This window comes from Mus caroli, unplaced genomic scaffold (genome assembly GCF_978045245.1).
Source record: "Mus caroli unplaced genomic scaffold, Mus_caroli_1 scaffold_10, whole genome shotgun sequence".
Taxonomy (NCBI): Eukaryota; Metazoa; Chordata; class Mammalia; order Rodentia; family Muridae; genus Mus; species Mus caroli.
In genome coordinates this window covers 62,037,991-62,056,269 of record NW_028227265.1, presented here as the reverse complement: position 1 = coordinate 62,056,269, position 18,279 = coordinate 62,037,991, and the positions used below count along the sequence as shown (strand labels likewise).

Genomic DNA, 18,279 nt, shown 5'->3' with positions numbered 1-18,279 from the left:
TGAGCTCTTTATCATTTGAACTTGTCACCAAATGGGTACCAGACCTCTCAGGAGAAACCCTGACAAACATGTTAATTACAAGCTGAACAATTAAGTGCTTTTCCTGAGCCACATGGCCTGGCTTCTCCCTTCATGCACACTCAGCAATGCTGTCAGCTTCCCCCTGCCTATCATAATGAACACTTATTTGCATAATGTTTCTCTTTTGGGGAGAAATTGTGCTATGAAGAAATGCTCTTATGAAACCTATGTGCAGATAAAATTCTTCCCTAGAGTGGCAGAGGTTCTCACTTGCTTCAACTTCATTGACTCAAAGCAGCCATTCAGTTAAACACAGAGTAATTACGGCCTGAACACCATTAGGCCACACACCAGGAACTAATAGAAAATGATCAATCCTGTGGAGAAAGATTTCCATTCCTGGACATCAGTTGTATCAACCTAGTAATACACTACTTAAAAAGATGCCTCTCAGCTCTCTCATAACATAGTGAAAAAATTGCTTCTTCTCTTTTCTTTTCTCCTCTTCTCCTCCCTTCCTTCCTCCCCCCCTTCCTCCTTCCCTCCTTCCTCTCTGTCTTTCTTTTTGAGACAAGATCTCACTGAGTAGAATAGACTGGTTTTGAAACTCACTCATTGCCCTCCTGCCTCCACCTCATGATTGGGATAAGACATATCCAGCAGCTTTAACCATGCTTGAAACAAAAGCTATTTTAATTCTTTGGCATCCGTACAATTGTGTAGCTGCTTAGCATTCTGCTTTTCCATGAAAATTTGTTCACAATCTTGAGCAATTTTACATGTGCAGTATAAAATAAATGGATGGTAGATGAAAAAGAATCAAAATAACCAATAAATATATAACAGAAACATAATTTTATATTATATAATTTGTACAGCTGGATAGAGATGAATTTTTAAAGTTACCAGAAAATTAATACTTACAAAGAATTATTTTTTAAGTAAAAAGTTACCCAGAGTCATACACAGTATCTTAGGGTCCTCTAAAATAGTGACATCTCTAGAGCCTAAAGAAAATAACTTGCACATTTAAGGTCCTCAAATAGAAAATAAATAATGAAAGAAAAGTAAAGTAGAGGATGAAAACAAGATCCTGGCAAGGAATGGATACAGAGAGACATAGTGGAGATTATGGCAACCTCATCATCTCCTCACAGATGATGCCAAAAGCCAATGAAAATGTCTTAAGGAGCTTGGTTTACACTTTTTCATCTATCTGTTATGCTCTATAAAGGAACATACAGACCATGTCACAGATGGATGTCTTTCTAAAATGGGTATGCTAAAGCTCTAAACCCAGCACACATACTGGAAGAGGGAGTCTCATCAAGGCCAATGAGGTCATAAGGCCCAGTGTCCTAGGGAGACACTAGAAAGCTTGATCCCTCTGTATGCATGCTAAACACCAAGGAAAGGCTAGAAATCCAGCAACAAGTAAGGGCACCAATGATATGAAGCCCCTTAGGGAGCTACTCCAGACTGTGACCCTGCTGGCACCCTGACCTTGCTTCTTGAGGATTCAGAACTATGAGGATTCCAACTATATAACTGAAGGAAAGAAATAATGTCAAAGAGATGCATGCACTGTCATGGTCACTGCAGCATGACTCACAGTGTCTAAGATATGGACATAAACTATGTGTCCAACAACAGAGACCATTAGTGATCAAAATGTAACAAATATATTCAGCTTTAAAAAATTCTAGACATATACTATAACATGGACACGTGGAAAACACTACATGTATTCACTTCTATGTGAAATCTAAAAAATGTCACACCACAGGATACTAGATGATAGACTATTGGCTATATAACCCTAGGATTCTGGGGATTTGGGAGATATTGGTCAAAGATCAAAAATGTCAGTGAAAAAGAATAAATTCAAGAATTCTGTTGTGACTCAAGCAAACTATAATTATGATGCATATTTTGAAATTGCTAAAAGTATGTCAAATGTTCTCACCACAAAAGTGGCACAAATATCAATTAGCTTGATTAATCACTGCACAATGCATACATACTATAAAAACACCGTGTAACTATTAATAAAGACAATTCTTATTTGCCAATTAAAATGTAAAATGAGATTTCATTTTCTCTTACCCAAGAGTATTTTTTATTTTGAAGGGCATTTCACATTTTGCTTTTTATATTTAATGAACTGAAATACTGCCTAGGCTGGCTTTGAAATAGTTCTCCCGACTCAGTCTCCCACCCAGCTGAATTACAGATGTGTTCAGTGCACCTGGATTTGTTTAACTTTTGGGAGTAGGGTTAACAGTACACATCAGTGAGGCTCAGTGCGGTGTCTTGATATAAGATACAGTATACAATGACATGACACCGAATAAATGTGGGTGGGGTGAATGTATAGTTCTGACCATGAGGAAGGCAACTACAAGAATGACTCCTCATGTGGCATACCACAGACATTCTCCATGTCTTCTCAGTGGGCTCACTGCACTCCCGCTGTCAGCTAACCCACAGGGTACAATAAGGAAGGACTTTGGGTGTAGCTCGGCAGCAGAGTGCCTGCCTAGCATGCAAGAGGCTCTAGGTTCGATACCAAACACCTGTAACAGGTGGATATTTCAGTGTGAACAGTGAGCACAGGACTCTTGCTTCTTACCAGTGGTTTGCCCTCCATTAATGTACAGTGATTAGTATCTAATGATTAACCATTCTAAACTTTTACAAGAAAATGAATGGAAGACCACAGGACTAGATACAAGAAACAGTCACTTTATGTGATACAAGCATCCAGAAGTGGTGAAAGGCCTAAGGAAGGAAGAGAGTGACACACAGTGTACGTGCTACCTATCTACCTAGCCAGCTACCTGCATATCTGAGGCACATGCATCCTTTCTGACTCATCATGAACTTTAATTATCACAGGTATGCAAACTGGGCCTGTGATACAACTCTCAGATTATTCTGTATGCATCCAAGCTTGAAAATGATTGCTTTGGTGGGTATAAAAAGTCCTCAATAAACTATCCAGTGTGCGTGCGGTGTGTGTGCGGGAGTGGGGGCATGATATTCTGTTTGGACAGCTACACCAGAAGGAGGGGGGAACTTTAAATGTTTGAAGTAGTCTCTCCACCAAACAGAAGAAAAATGTACTCTGGCAGCACTGTGAAGAAAACAACAGAGAAGGTGACTCCTACACAGCAGAGCTGTTCAGGAAGAGCTGTGCCACACTGGCAGCAATCAGTCTTAATAATCCAGGCTAATATGTTTTGGAGGCAAGACAAGAACAAATTCAAGAAAAGCTCACCAGTGACAGGATAATGAACAAATGTGCTCAAAGCACCAACCACTCTTACTTGGACCTTTGATTTTCCTAACATTGTTTATCCTTCCATTAAGAGTGCTCATCTTCTTGTTATACACTGTAAAAATTCAAATTACCCCAAAGCCTCTGGCATTCAGGAGGCCATGATCAGACTGTGGGTCTGTCAATTTGAAGCTCTCAGATGTACAGTCACTGGGAAGAGCAGTAGTTCTCAACAGGAGACGATGAAGTTTGACCTCCAAGAAGATCTGGCAATGTCTCACCAAACATACTATACATGAAAATTAAATATCACTCTTCCCTAATGCTTGTCTCCAATATCCCGAATACCGTTTAAGTAGCTGATTAATTATATGGCTCAGGTAATGCTTATAGAGTAAATATCTAATACAAGTTTAAAATCTCACACCATATGATCTTTCCTCAAGCCATGCCTCTTCTCTTACTGATGTTTCTGTAACTATGAATATATTTGTGCCCCATCCCTTCCTCTCCATCCTTATTACCTTGCATTCCATCATCAAAGAAGACCAGTAGAGATTTACCTCCCATCATTCCAGCCAACATATTCGTACCAAGTTTACCAATGACTTCTCTGCCACATAGCAGAGGTCATTTGTCTTGATTTTTCTGCCTTCTTTTTTTTTTTCTTAACACAGACACTCTGTATTTACTTATTCTCACCTAAATAACTATAGAAACTGGTTCTTGAGTACTTTAGTCTGTCTCTGAGCCCTGGAACTACAGGATTTAGAATCAGAAGGAAGACAAGGTCCTAGGAAAGAACTCTGTAGAGAAGCAGAGTGGGGAAGTCTGGATAAAGTGAGGCAGTGTTCCACAAGCTAAGTCAGGAATCAGGCAGTCCCCAGCCGTTTTAACCTAGGTGGCAGCTCTTCTCATCTTTCCCAGCCATTAGATCTGCCCAAGTACATGAATGGAGGTTTCAATTTCCATTCACAATCCCCCTTCTGGATTACTAACACTCCTTGAAGGACCTTGTGCTTCTAGTACTATCGTCTTTAAACTCTCCCATCATATAGCAACATATAAATGTCTACATTACCAATGGGATCACATTCTTATCCTGCTTGGGGCTATTGTCTTAAGGATACTAGGGAGCTACCAAGACATCCAAAATCTTATACATAGCAAACATGCAATGGTTTAGTGTCCCCCTCCAAAATGTACATGGAAGTTTAATTTCTACTGTGGCATTATTGGGCTCAGGCCGTGAAGAAGTGACTAGGTCTAGTGAGTCTCACACTTGTGTGTTATTAAGACTATTGTTTTGAGTAGAGGTGTGGATGCTAAGAATCAGTGTGACACCCTCAACTTTCTCCTGTTCAGTCCCTTATTCTCGTCATCAAGTGGTCCTTTCCAAGATTACCATACAGCAAGAGGACCCTGACCTCACAGCACAGGAAGTGGATTTCCATGTTTTGATTTTAAATAGATTACTGACTCTGTGGTATTCTGATACAGCAGCACAGATCAGGACCAAGTCCTTTCATGGCCTGGCCCTGCTTACCTCGGAGGAATATTCCTGCTCATCTCAAGGCCTCGTAAGCCATGAGAACACATACAGAGCTCCTGTACCCCACTGCTTTTTCCTTTGATCAACTGTATCCCTCATATTACACATCATATAACAGCCTGGCTTCCTTTAAGCTTCCTATCAGATCTCATGCTTCCTCTTTTGCTCAACCGTCATGTCCTCTGTGCCATACAGCGTTCTGGGCTTACGATTCTCTCCTGTCCACCCATCTGAACTACAGGTAACTTGCTTCTCAATGCCAGTGTCTGGCCCATCCTAGATGAAATTAATTCTACATTCAGAAACAAGAATTTCATAAGGACATCAAAGTAACTTCCAGAATCCTTTACTAGCCAATGGCAGTGGGGCTATTTCAGACATGTTTAATGTTGGCAGGGCCTCAGAACACAGCTTTGAGGAGAAGGTATGATAATCTTTAGGAAGATTAATCTGACAGTGTTAGGGTATGCTAATCTTTTGATTAATCTGACAACAGCAGAGAAGTTGATGGAAAATGAATGTGAAAAAGAGCTCCGGCTCTTGACTTGGATGAGTTTAGTGGAACCAAATCTTCCTATGTCTTCCTGGAGGGTGAGGAATTAAACTGGAATTACCCTGCTCTCACTAAAGAGTGAGAAGGAAATCATGGGAATACTTTTATATTTATTCTTCAGAAAAACACTCAGGAAAAGGAAAGTAATGGATAAAGGGCAAAAAGCTCATTACCAAGCCAGGATATGGCCCCAACCCTAAGTCATGTAACATAAAATTAGGACTAAAAAGTAAAAAAGCACGCACAGGTCTGAAGTGCTGAAGCTGAGGCACAACCCCATTGCATCTACCCCATTCCTGCAATTCACTCCTGCAAGGTTTATCTTATAAGACAGACCAAATATGAACAATCTTTCAACATTAAAATTAAAATTATATTAAAACTAATAAAATTAGTTAATATTAATGTCACCACAAAGCACGCTTTCCAGCACAGGGCATGATCACACTGACTTACCTGGGATAATTTTGTTGTGGTGGCTGGCAGAAGTGGGCGGCTAAACTTCTTCTGAGAGCCAATGGCTGCTGGGAAAGGCGGTGCAGAAAACACAGCTGCCACACAGTTAATTTTGTTTATCCAGCCTTGCATTTCCTCTGGACTCCTTCGAGAGGAAGAGATATGTACGTTCAGATACTGCTGTGTCTAGGTAGACTACACTTTGCCTTTTGCTCATTACTAATTCAAAATGGCACTTTAAAATAATTTGTTCTTAGTGCAAAACTTCACTGGTTCACTGAAGATGACCATTCTCAACAGTGATCAGCAATCACTGTGGGAATGAAAGGCCACAGACATTATCATCACAGTACGCTGTGGTGCTCTCTGGGAGATACATAGGGAAAACAGGATATACTCTTTGCCAAGTATCCACTTTTTCTTAGAAGGTAGTCTAGGCCAAAATTAATATTAAAATTAACTTCTTTAAGTCACAATTTTTTTTAAGTTAAACTCAGGCATACACAGTGAAAAAAGAAATATAAAAAAGCATGCTGGAGCACTGCGGGAAAGAACTTAATTGTTTACTCACACATTAACTACACGTTTATAATATAACCCAGTAACCCTATTGCCAGGTAGGTACACAAGACCCAGGAGATAGTGATCACAAAGACTCATATATCAGTGTTTATGACAGCATTTTTATAAACTCTCATTATTCCATGTATGTATGATGTGTGTGTGTGTGCGTGCGTGTGTGTGTTAGAGAGAGAGAGAGAGAGAGAGAGAGAGAGAGAGAGAGAGAGAGAGAGAGAGAGAGAGAGAATGAGTATGGAGATCAGTGTTGGTGTTTTTTTTCCTCTGCCTTTACATGGAGAGAGGGAGGAAGAGGAGGAGGAGAAAGTAGAGGAGAAGGAGAAAGAGGTGTGTATAGGGAGAGGAAACGAAGACCAAATAAGAATGAAAGCAACAAACATACTGGGTTTGGAAAAGCAAGACCCTCCAGTCTGCAGTCTTGAGTTTAAACACGTTCGGCTTCTTCTCGTAGTCAGTGGCCTTGGACGCCAGAGCGTGGTGCACACTCACCGCATTCTTCAAGTCTTCATCGGACAGAGACTTCTCTGGCTTATACTCATCCTGCACATGGACACAAAGAACACAAGCACAAGAGCGTGACCCCTGGTCAAGATCTGAATGGGAAAGGGAAGGAAAACCTTTCAGACAATCCATGGCAATACTGGGAACAGGCAACGGGAGCACCAACTCTTGATGACTTTGTACATGGAACAGATGATCCCATTTCTGAACTATGTGCAGTGAGGCCGATCTACACTAATGGAGGTAGAGTGCTGAGGAGGCTGCAGAGACATACACATCCTTGGAGCCTGCATCAGGGCCAGGGCCAACAGGCAGTATGAGTGGGTTTCAGAAACAAATGGGCCATGCAGAGCCTGGCAGTTACCTTCAATGGAATTGTACCTATGGTAGAAATACTTTATCTGAACACACTCTATGTTCCCAAGGCTGTCTTTTGAGGTGGTAAATACTATCAAAACCAAAAGGAACAAATGAAATAAAGCAATTTCTTTAGCTTTTCTGATGAAGACAAAAATACCATTTTAAGATAAAGCTTGACTCTATTTTTCTAAACAGGTATAAAATACATAAGAAGGATGGTGCTATGCATATATAATTTTATTTTTTGACAATGTCTACACAGTTCAGAGTTTTCAAAGGTTCTTTTGTATTGCTACCATCCAAACATGACAGCCCAAACAAAAACTTCGCTAGTAGAATAATAATCAGAATTTAAAATAGGTTTTTCAATTAGTTTTTTTTCTAGTAGTTGGCTTCACTGGAATAAATAAAGGGTAAATCCAATATTAAACACCATATCTATCTGGTGCATGTGATACAAGCTATGACAGTACATGTAACTGGAGCTTCGGCTCCATTTCTCATAGATCACCAAAAACAAGATGATTATTAAACTTCTACTATCAACAGTGTGCGTGCACACACACACATACACACACACACACACACACACACACACACACACCCCTTTTATCACTTTCTGACTCATAGTGAATGTATGAAAGACAGGATAGTAGTGTTCCCATTGTTTCAGGCTTTTAAAAGAGCAATTTTCCCTCACATTGTCTTGTTTTCCACCAATACCAATAGAAATGTAAACAGTTGAAATATATTAGTGACCAGAATTTACTCAAAGTGAATGAGAACCAGGCATGCTGCATGTTGATCGCTAACGGTCCCTGTCAGCATCAAGCTGAGAGGGGAAGGGTTTCCTCTAATCATGACAGAGATAGCAGTAGCCACGGAAGGACTCCCCACACTTACAGCAGTAAAGGACAACTTCCAGAAGGCACCCACAAGGAACCTTGGTGGATAAAGGCTCGGGGATTATGATTTGCTGCTGACCAAGTCTTGTGGCAAGGTAAGATGAACAAAAGACAACGCAAAGAGAACATTTAATGTACGCTGACACATCGTGGACAGAGTGCTGCTGTCAGTGCTGTAACTGCAATCTATCTGCACTAGGACGGATCCCTGCACTTTTGAAAAGGCTTTTTGCAGTGACTCAGTAATCTAAAACCTATGACTCTCTTCACATGACATATTGCTGAGTAGGAGTTTAAAGCAGAGGTAGCCTGAGTATAAAATCCCCTCTAGCCTTAGGCCAATGCTGAACACACTCCTGCATGCATGGCCCTGGAGCTAGTGTACTCTGTTTCTAGATAGAAAGGTGAGAAAAAAAGAGAGAAATACCAGTAGTGAGAGACATGATCAGCCCTGACCGGATCCCTGGGAGTTATGCATTCCTTCATTCTCAAGCACGACTTCCCACCAAACCTGTACCGGCCTGCTCAGATGTTAGTCTAGAATGCACATGAACCTCTTTTGGTTCTGGGCTCTGTAACTCAGGATTTCCCCTCAATTATCCTGAGTTTCTTTCTTTTCTATATGTATTTTTAAGAGATGATTATTGATCTTATTTTTCATCTTTCTCCTTTCTTGGTCTTTTGTGGTGAGAACTACTGCGTGCTCTGTCTTGTTTATAACTCACTAAACAGAGAGTCCAGCCTTAATCTACAATAATCCTTCTGCTTCTGCCTCCCAGCACAGAGATTAGAGATGTGTCCTATCATGCCCTGTCCATTTTCTTCTTTAATTTAGGATTTATTAAGGCTATACATTTTGTTTGAGTATGAGTTACACAGTATAACACTGCTTAGAAATAAATTGTGTCTTTCTCACATTAACCTCTAGGTAATCTATAGTTTTACTTTTGTATATGTTCTTTGACGTTAGTTATAGATGTGCCTAAAGCTTTAGTTATGAGTCATTACATACTTTTACTTGTTGGCTTATGATCAGAGAATGTTGACTATAGTGTCTATTTACCATTCAGTTATTAAAGGGATTCACATAGCCTAGTGCATGTTGTTTTTTGCTTATACTCCTTGAAAAGGTACATTATTATTAAATAAGCGAGTTTTTATAATTAAACATATTGATTAGCCTCTTCCTGTCCTTATACTTTTTCCCATTGTCCATTTCCTTTAGAGAACACCCTGACCTTTCCCACTTACTGCAGAGGCAATGTGAGTTTTCCCTCTATGCTTAATAACTTTCAGTTTACAAGTTAGTCTCTACACAGCTTAGTGAATTTAGGTTTTAAGTATTAATAACCCCAACATTATATACTATTTTTTCTATCAACTTCTGTATTTACTCATGTAAGGTGGAAATTTCAAAAGCTATCTTCCACATAAATTTTGTGATTTTTTAAACTCCTCACTCATTTTATCTCACCTTTCTTGTTCTCACTAATTCCAAAATTGGCTGGAATACTTTAGTACAATTTATTTTGAAATGTTACTAAAATATATTTATTGTGAATTTTCCGTTTCAAGAAACCGTCTTTTGTCTTACACGTTACTGTTTCCTCTCCTCGTACTTTTGGATGTGGTTGTGCTCCATGGCTCTCTGCTCACTTGCGTTAGTTCTTTATTTTGTGTTGATAACTCTCTTCTTATCCCTTTGATCTTTCAAGCCTTTTCTCCATGGGGGTCATATACTCTAACTCTACTCAAATATCTTTCAGGGTATTTGTGACAGGCATAGATGAATATAGAATTCCTCAGTTGCAATCCTTTCTGCTCATGTTTGTTACAGTATGCAGGTTCTATTCTTTCTTCATTTACTTTCCAATATAATAGGCCCAATGGCATTCAGATTCTGTGTACTGTATATAGTATATGTGCATGTGTATAAATATAATAAGCACAGGTGTGGTGGCTAGGGGTCAAGGTTGGTGTCTTTCTCAATCACCCTCTACCTTGTCTTTTGAAGGTAGAGAGATTCACTGAATTTGAGGTTCACCAGTTCATCTTGGCTAGCTAGCTAGTAAGCCCTAGCTTACTAGTCGTCCTGTCCACCATTCCCTAAGCCAATGTACTGAGGTTACAGGTACATGTAACATACTTGGCTTTGTTTGTTGCTGTTGTTGCTGCTGCTTCTGCTGTGTGTGTGTGTGTGTGTGTGTGTTTTCTGGGGATCTGAATTTAGGTCTCTCTGCTTTCCTAGAGCACTTAACACCATCTCCCCATGTAAATTTCTTTTTCTCTTATATTTTCTACTAGAAATCTCACAGACATTTGTCTTTATTCATGGCATTCAGTAAGTTTTGCTTGGTTGTACTTGTCTAAAAAATAAAAAATCTCATGGATGCTCCTTTATGTGGTCAATAAAATGTCTGGCTAACTATCACTGCAGGTAAATGACACAACTGCACACAATGGTAATGGTTGTTCCAGAGATATATGGTTTGCAATTTAGATGTACTCAGCACTAACTGACAGCTCTTGCACACTCCATGGTAATCTCTTCATTGCATCCTGCCAAATGGACAAAAGAGCCTTAACGAATTGTGGTTCCGAGCATGGATATCTGTAATTAGGGCTTATATGTTCAAATACCTGGCTCTCTGATAATGTCTTTGTGACCTTCGGTAAGTTAAACTCACTAATACTCGTTTCTCCTCTTACAAATTAGTGAAAATATCTCTACTAATGGAGACAATATCTTTAGTTTGTTTTTAAATGACCATCTTGCCACTGGCCCCTTCCTTCTCTCATTCTTTAAGTCCCCCTTGAGGTAGTCATAGCTAGTCTCATAGGTTTAACGCACCTATATTACAGTATCTAACAAAACTGCTTGCTATAATAATAAGCAAGGCCAGTTGTTTGCTGTTAGCATTCAATGACCTCAGCACTTGAAACCGCTCTATTTACTCTTGGTGTATATTCTCTCTGTTAATATTTTCATTTAGAACTAAGTGGAAAGCACAGTGTTCCTAGACTGCTGTAAAACTGCAGTGACTATAAATGGCAGCATTTATCATGGATGCTGTAAGTAAAGGCTAACAGCACTTGCCATTTTGTTCTCTTTCAATCTTTTGTTTAATTTTAGTTTATTCCCAATCTATTGCAGGTATTTAATTTCCAGAGTCTTACACTCATCTCTTCAAAAAGCTGGAAATTTATTCTAACTACAGCATTTAGATGTTGGGCTTTTGGTAGTGACTGAATCAGGAGAGTAGGGTGGAGTCCTAGGAGAGGGAGAGGATCATAGAAACATGAATGTCTTTCCATGGTATTATTGTAGTTTAGAGAGCCCTGGTCAGAGCCCATGCCTCTAGAAATATGAGCCAAAACTAACCTCATTCCTTTGCAAATGAGCTCACAGTAAATGATTAACATAATTCTCAAAAGCTGACTCATCAGCGTTTAGACAACACTATTTATCCCAAGGCAGACGGAGGCACGCTAAGACACATTCCAGTTCATACTGGGAAGAATGTTTCACACAGTGCAGAAATGGAAGATGGGGTCTGTTTATTAGGACTAAACCAACATTAGGAATTTTAAGTCTGTCAACATCTACTTTTCCAGTTAATAGTAAAACAACGTTATCTTCATCTTAAATGCAAAATAGTAACAATAAGATATGTTTGGGTAACTCAAGTTACTCAAAAGGAGGAGGAGGAGGAGGAGAAGCAGTAGCAGCTTCAACCCCCCCCCCCCCCCCACACACACACACCATGATAGTAGCGCTGGGAAGTGTGGTGATGCTCAGTCTGGCAATGAGAATGAGAAGACATGACTTCAATCCATCCTGATAGCTTCAGTGTTTACTGCTTAAACTATAGGACAGTATTTAAATGATAGGGTTGGGAAGGAAGGAATAAGGCACAAATTATTGTAATCAAACCAATTCAAACCCAAGACTGTTTGCTGTGGAAACTAGATGTAAAACAGAGAGAATGATAAATCCAATCAAGACATTTTCTATAAGGAAAGAAAGTGCTCCGTGACATGCAATTATGACCCATTTTCTCCAACGAATGAAGGTGAAAATGATGCCTGAAAACACGCTACTCTCCCAGTGTTCCCTGCAATCTGCACTGCTCTCTGTAGCATGACTCATTAGAGCACTCTGCCATACTAACAATCAGTGATCCTGCCATTTCACAAGGCTCTTATTTACATTCACTTAAGGCAGGAAATACAGAGTTCTTTCTCTTATAATGTTTGTTCATTAAAGCTTTTATGAATTCATATCATAATACGCATAGATCTACAAATTATTACATCAGGTTTGAAGATATTTTTTATTAGATAGTTTCTTTATTTACATTTCAAATGTTATCCCCTTTCCTAGTTTCCCCTCTGAAAATCCCCTATCCCCTCCACCCTCCTCCTACTCCCCAACCCACCCACTCCCATTCCCAGTTCTGGCATTCCCCTATACTGGGGCATAGAACCTTCACAGGACCAAGGGCCTCTCCTCCCATTAATGACCAACTAGGCCTTCCTCTGCTACATATGCAGCTAGAGCCACAAGTTCTACTATGTGTTTTCTTTGATTGGTGGTTTAGTTCCAAGGAGCTCTGGGGGTACTGGTTAGTTCATATTGATGTTCCTCCTATGGGGCTTCAGACCCCTTCAGCTCCTTGGGTACTTTCTCTAGCTCCAGATTTAAAGATATTTTATTCTCAGGTACTATAAAGTACAATATAGAAAGGGGCAAAACTCATCAACATCAACGAAAAACATGCTTAGATTCTCTTTTTGTCAAAGCATTATTTACTTAATGCCTTATTAAATAGTTGCAATTGATATATGTAATTTAAAATTTCTAGCAAGTGAAATACTCTTGATGACCACTGAGAACAATGAAAAAAGACTGTGAACGCTCCCCTGCTTAATGTCATGAGGTTGTAAATAGAAATATTAGTAACTAAGACAGGTAAGACTACAACATGACTGTTAACTGCTCTCACTCGCTCAGACCACTTGACACATAACCATCTCTGTCAGCTTTATGTCACAGTTAGAGAGAAAGGCTTGGTTTTAAAAATCACAAAAATACCAATGCACAAAATGCCCTAAGTTGTCCAATAATGCTTGCTTCACAAATGGCAATGCTTGCTTCACAAATGGCAATAAATATTTCCTACAATCTGATAGCTATCATTTAAAAACTCTAGTATTTCCAGTTATTTTTCTAAAGTCACCCAGTTTCATCTGTTTTTATTTCTAACACAGCACAGAGAAAATATGACTATCAACAAATCTGCAGGAGGAACAGCAGCAAGGTCAATGAAGCCCATTTTTATCACTAAACTAAGCATATATGTGAAAGTCACAAGTTTACAGCTGAAGGGAGGCTTGGGTCTCATTTGACCTAATTTTACCATACATGACAATGTTACAGTAGAAAATGCCCTAGATTTCTGTAGAAACAAGACGAGAGAACAGCCGAGCAAAGCAAAAAGATGCAGTTTCCTGTGCATTTGTTTAATTGGTGCATACAGTGTCTGTCTTCTATATGACAAGACTGTGGTGATCCTGGCTTCAGACAGATTTCATCTTTGTTGCCACTGACAACCCCTTAGTCCACTGCCAGGGGCCCCAACCCTCACAGTGGGACTTGGAGTACTCTCTATCAGTAAGGCCTTGGGTTTCAGTGAGGCCCAGGAATTTTTCCAGGATAAATTTGACAAGTGAGTCAGGTTTAATGAGTATGAAGTTACTTGGAAAGAGAGTGAGACCAACTGTCTTTGAGAAAAGATTATGGATTCATTGACCAATATCTAAAAAACAAAAACAAAAATAAAAATAAAAACAAACTAATAAGTCTTAAGAATAATTTAAGGGAAACTAAAATTCCTCATAATTTTCTTTTTCAATAAGTACAGCATCAGGATGGTGGAGGAACATTTCCCCTTTCTACTCAGTATCTGACTTAATTAACAAGCTGCTAAAGGCATGCTCTGGGCAGAGAGGGGGTGGAGAGGGAGAGAGAAGGGGATGGAGGGGGAGAAGGAGGGGAGGGAGAATGAATAAAGAGGAAGAGGGAAAAGGAGAGAGAGAGAGAGAGAGAGAGAGAGAGAGAGAGAGAGAGAGAGAGAGAAGAAGAAGAAGAAGAAGAAGAAGAAGGAGGAGGAGGAGGAAGAGGAGGAGGAAGAAGGAAGAGGAGGAGGAGGGAGGAGGAAGAGGAGAAGGAGGAGGAAGAAGAGGAGTGGAGGGGAGGGAGGGAGGAGGGGGGAGGGAGGGGGAAGGGGAGGGGAGGGGAGGGGAGGGGAGGGGAGGGAGGGAGGGAGGGAGGGAGGGAGGGAGGGAGGGAGGGAGGGAGGGAGGGAGGGAGGGAGGGAAGGTAATCAGATAGACTGAGAGCTCTAGAGCTAACAATCACACTGAAGCACTTCAGGGTAGAAAAGGCTGCTGCTGTCAAGCTTGACAGTTTGTATTCGATCCCCTTGACTCACACATAACAGAAGGAGATGACAGAACTAGACTCCTGCTTCTGACCTGCACATGTGTACCATAGTGTAATAAATTAAAGTGTGTATGTGTTTCCAAGGCACACTTGTTACTACACTGTTGTTAGGATTGACCATCACACACAGTACTTCCATTGAGTCCAAGTCATGTGAAGGCAAGCCTATAGGAAACTCAAGCATTTCCCTCAGTATCTTTTACATGATCAGAAAAGGTGTAGTCTACTGAAAGTTAGGATGGGATAGAGGAAATGAGGTAAGAGAAAGAAAGAGGGAACAAAGGAAGGAAAAGAAGAGAAAGGAAGTAGGGGGTGGAAGACTATGTGGAGAGGAAGCAGAAAGAGGTAAAACCAGCACACAGAAGGAACAAGGAGCCCGGATGGCCTGGACCCACCAACTACTTGCCTGGGGGCAGGGAGAGATCACAAGCCACTGCAGAAAACAAAGTAGCTTTCTGTTAGCTGGGTATTAGACACTGGGTTTTCAGAAGACTCTTCTAGAGTACAGTCTAAATGTTTCAAAGCCCAAGGACCAGGTATGCTTCCAACTGTAGTTTCTTAAGAATTTATAAGGTTAAAAACAGTGATTATGCTGTGTATCACTCACAAAGTGGACACATTTATCTACTGGACTGGGTCATTAATCTAAATTAGGGTGCATGAAATCTTGGGTGAGATCATACACAGTTCTCCTCTGGGATTGAAAATGGGCTTCAAAGCCCACTTCCCTGCTTCCTTTAAAAGTATCCACCACTGTACACTGAAAGCGAGTCAGTGTGGGTATGGAACCTTTTTGAAGCGTGAAAAGTCATAAAGACAGTGCTTTCACAAAAGGAAATCAAATGTCTTGAGTGCACAGGATTAGTAAAAGAGCCAGAGGAGGTCTGGCCAGGCACAGACTGCCTGGGCACTGTGGAGTTTAGTACATGAGCTTTGGGAACCATCTTTGTGTTCTTCCTGCCTAGCCTGGATCACTCGTGATTTTTAACTATACTTTAAACACAAACCAACCCAAACAAAAGCAAAACAGAACAAAACAAACCCTCCCTCTCAAATGGACTTTTATAAAACTCTAGACATAGGTCAACACAACTCTCTTCCAGTGACACAGAAATGAAAAGATCTGGCATGAAGCACACAGAATTCCCAGTGTGACAATGTTGCTACACTGGTTCTCATACTCCAAAAATGGTTTTTAAGTGTGTAAACATTGTACCAGCCCCAATTCTGGTGGTGTATTGTATCAGGGTCTACCCTGGAGGATTCCAGAAATTGTAATCTCTTACCAACCCAAACACATCCTTTATCTGCGTTTTTTTTCTTCCCCAGATTCTAGCCTATACACTATTTATGTATGTAGTGTATGTATGTATGTATGTATTGTATTGTATTGTATTGATGGCGATTAGGCCAGGGCAAATGCTACCACAGTGAGATATAACCATAGTTCTTATATTATTTATCAGGGTTCCCAGCGATTTTTTTCATAAGATGATTTTCTAAGACTTCACCAACCACTTATCACCTAAGATCAGTCTTGTAATCTCCATTGTCAGTCCAAGTTCTGTGAGGAGTAGACAGTATGATCATTTGCTGCCTAGCCTTGACTATGGCATTCTGTCAATGATTCTGACATCACTATTTGGGTAGCCTGTAGGTTAACATTTTGCATTAAAGTTCGACATCACTGGGAGGAGGGCAGAGAGAAGAGATAATGGTGGAGAGAAGATTGTGTATTGGATAGACAAACTCAACAAGACCTCTGTCAGGAGAAAATGACAGATGGAATTCATTTCCCTCTAGAGAGAAATCAATGACAGGAAAGACTCAGAGATTAACTAGAACTGAGATAAAGACTGGGAACTGCTACTTGCAAAACTGGAGAGATGGCTCAGTGGTTAAGAGCACTGACTGATCTTCCAGAGGTCCAGAGTTCAATTCCCAGCAACCACATGGTGGCTCACAACCATCTTAATGGGGATCCAATGCCCTCTTCCGGTGTGTCTGAAGACGGTGACAGTGTACCCACATCCATGAAATAAATAAATTAATTAAAAACAAAAAAAGGCAGGAGACACCAGAAGAGAGCACAGGAAGTTGTCAATAAGCTCTCTATCTGTGTCTTCAACTCTTTTCTAACCTGGTTTCCAATACCCATCACTCCATCAAAGCTTCTATACATAATTTTCTGGTTGTTGAATACATGTGGCATGGCCTAATTCCTGCTTTACAAGGTAGAAATCTTCCTGACATCTCTCATGTCTGCAATATCTCTTTCTCTTAGCTTTTTTAGTTCTTTGGCAACTTCATTCCAGATCTGTATGGATGTTTTGCCATTTTTCCTCCAATAAATATGGTGTCTGTATACCCTGGTTCTATCCTCTTATCTTCTCAATCTATATTCCTATGCTTTGAATTAACAATAATTTGTTGTTGACTCTGTAGACTATTTCTAGGCATTTTCTTTGGTTTCAGATCTGAATACGCATACTAGAGATAGCCTTTTCCTATTCCATGGAATTTGGAATCCAATACCTTAGTTAGAACTCACCCACTAGATCCTTCCCTGTTAACATAGTCTTGTTCAATCTAGTTTGCATGCATCAATCAGTGAATCTGCTTCTAGGTCACTTTTCACACTGCACAAAGGCTGATGCTTCTAAACTATACGAACTGTCTCTGTTCATTTCAAACACTGGCTCCACATTCACTCAGTCTCAACTCTTCAATCTAGCTTTTTAGGCCTTTTCAAGCTGCTCTGAACACTTTTTTATATTTCACTGATCTTGAAGCTACCCAAATGTGCTATGGCGTTACGTCTACACACCCACATAAGACTGTCCTCGTTGTAGCCCTATATGACTTTTATTTTTTCATATGTCATTTTAGTAAAGGCTTAGATATCCCTTTCATTGAAATCTCTTCATGATCTTCCCTTCTTTTCCTAGTGTTTATTCACACACACTTCTGCATGATTTAATAGCCCACTTCCTTCTTCAGAGCCTTGATGGAATCCAATTACTCTTACTGTTCTTAAACTTTTCAGACAAAATACTGAACTCTTCAACACTGTGTTACAACTGCATCTGTCATTTATAACATTTAAAAAAAATCCAGCAGAGTCTTAATCTTAAAGATGAGAAAACCTTATCATCTTACTTCCTAATTAACATTATTGTCTTCTATATCAGATTGGTAGCTTGTTAGCTAAAGTTCAAGTTAATGAATACTTATATTTAAATGTAAATCTGCAAATACAATAGGTTAGGTTTAACATTTTAAAAAAGGTTATCATTGGTGTGTCGGAGGCATGTGTGCCATGTGACTGTGTGTTGTCAGAGGACAGGTTTATTTATTTATTTTAATTGTATGGTTGACATTTTTTTATTTATTTATAAATGCATTGGTATCTTATCTGCATGTCTGTCTGCTTGAGGGTGTCAGCCCTTGGAGCTGCAGTTGTGAACTCCTAAGTGCTAAGCTATCTCTCCAGCGCCCAGTGACAAGTTTGTGAAGTCACTTCTCTTCTTCCACCTTTATGTAAGTTCCATTGATCAAACTTAGGTT

General features: G+C 39.9%; 1 protein-coding gene across 11 annotated transcripts in view; it reads right to left on the bottom strand.

The window, feature by feature from the left end:
- The window catches only part of Psd3 (pleckstrin and Sec7 domain containing 3), a 527,712-nt gene that overhangs the window by 25,937 nt on the left and 483,496 nt on the right, over window positions 1–18,279 (bottom strand). For all 11 annotated transcript variants that reach the window (XM_029480436.2, XM_029480437.2, XM_029480439.2 and 8 more), the window contains 2 exons: window positions 6,824–6,981; window positions 5,863–6,007 (listed from right to left, as the gene is read on the bottom strand). In XM_029480436.2, the coding sequence (XP_029336296.1) occupies window positions 5,863–6,007; window positions 6,824–6,981 (303 nt within the window). The remainder of the gene's footprint in view (window positions 1–5,862; window positions 6,008–6,823; window positions 6,982–18,279) is intronic.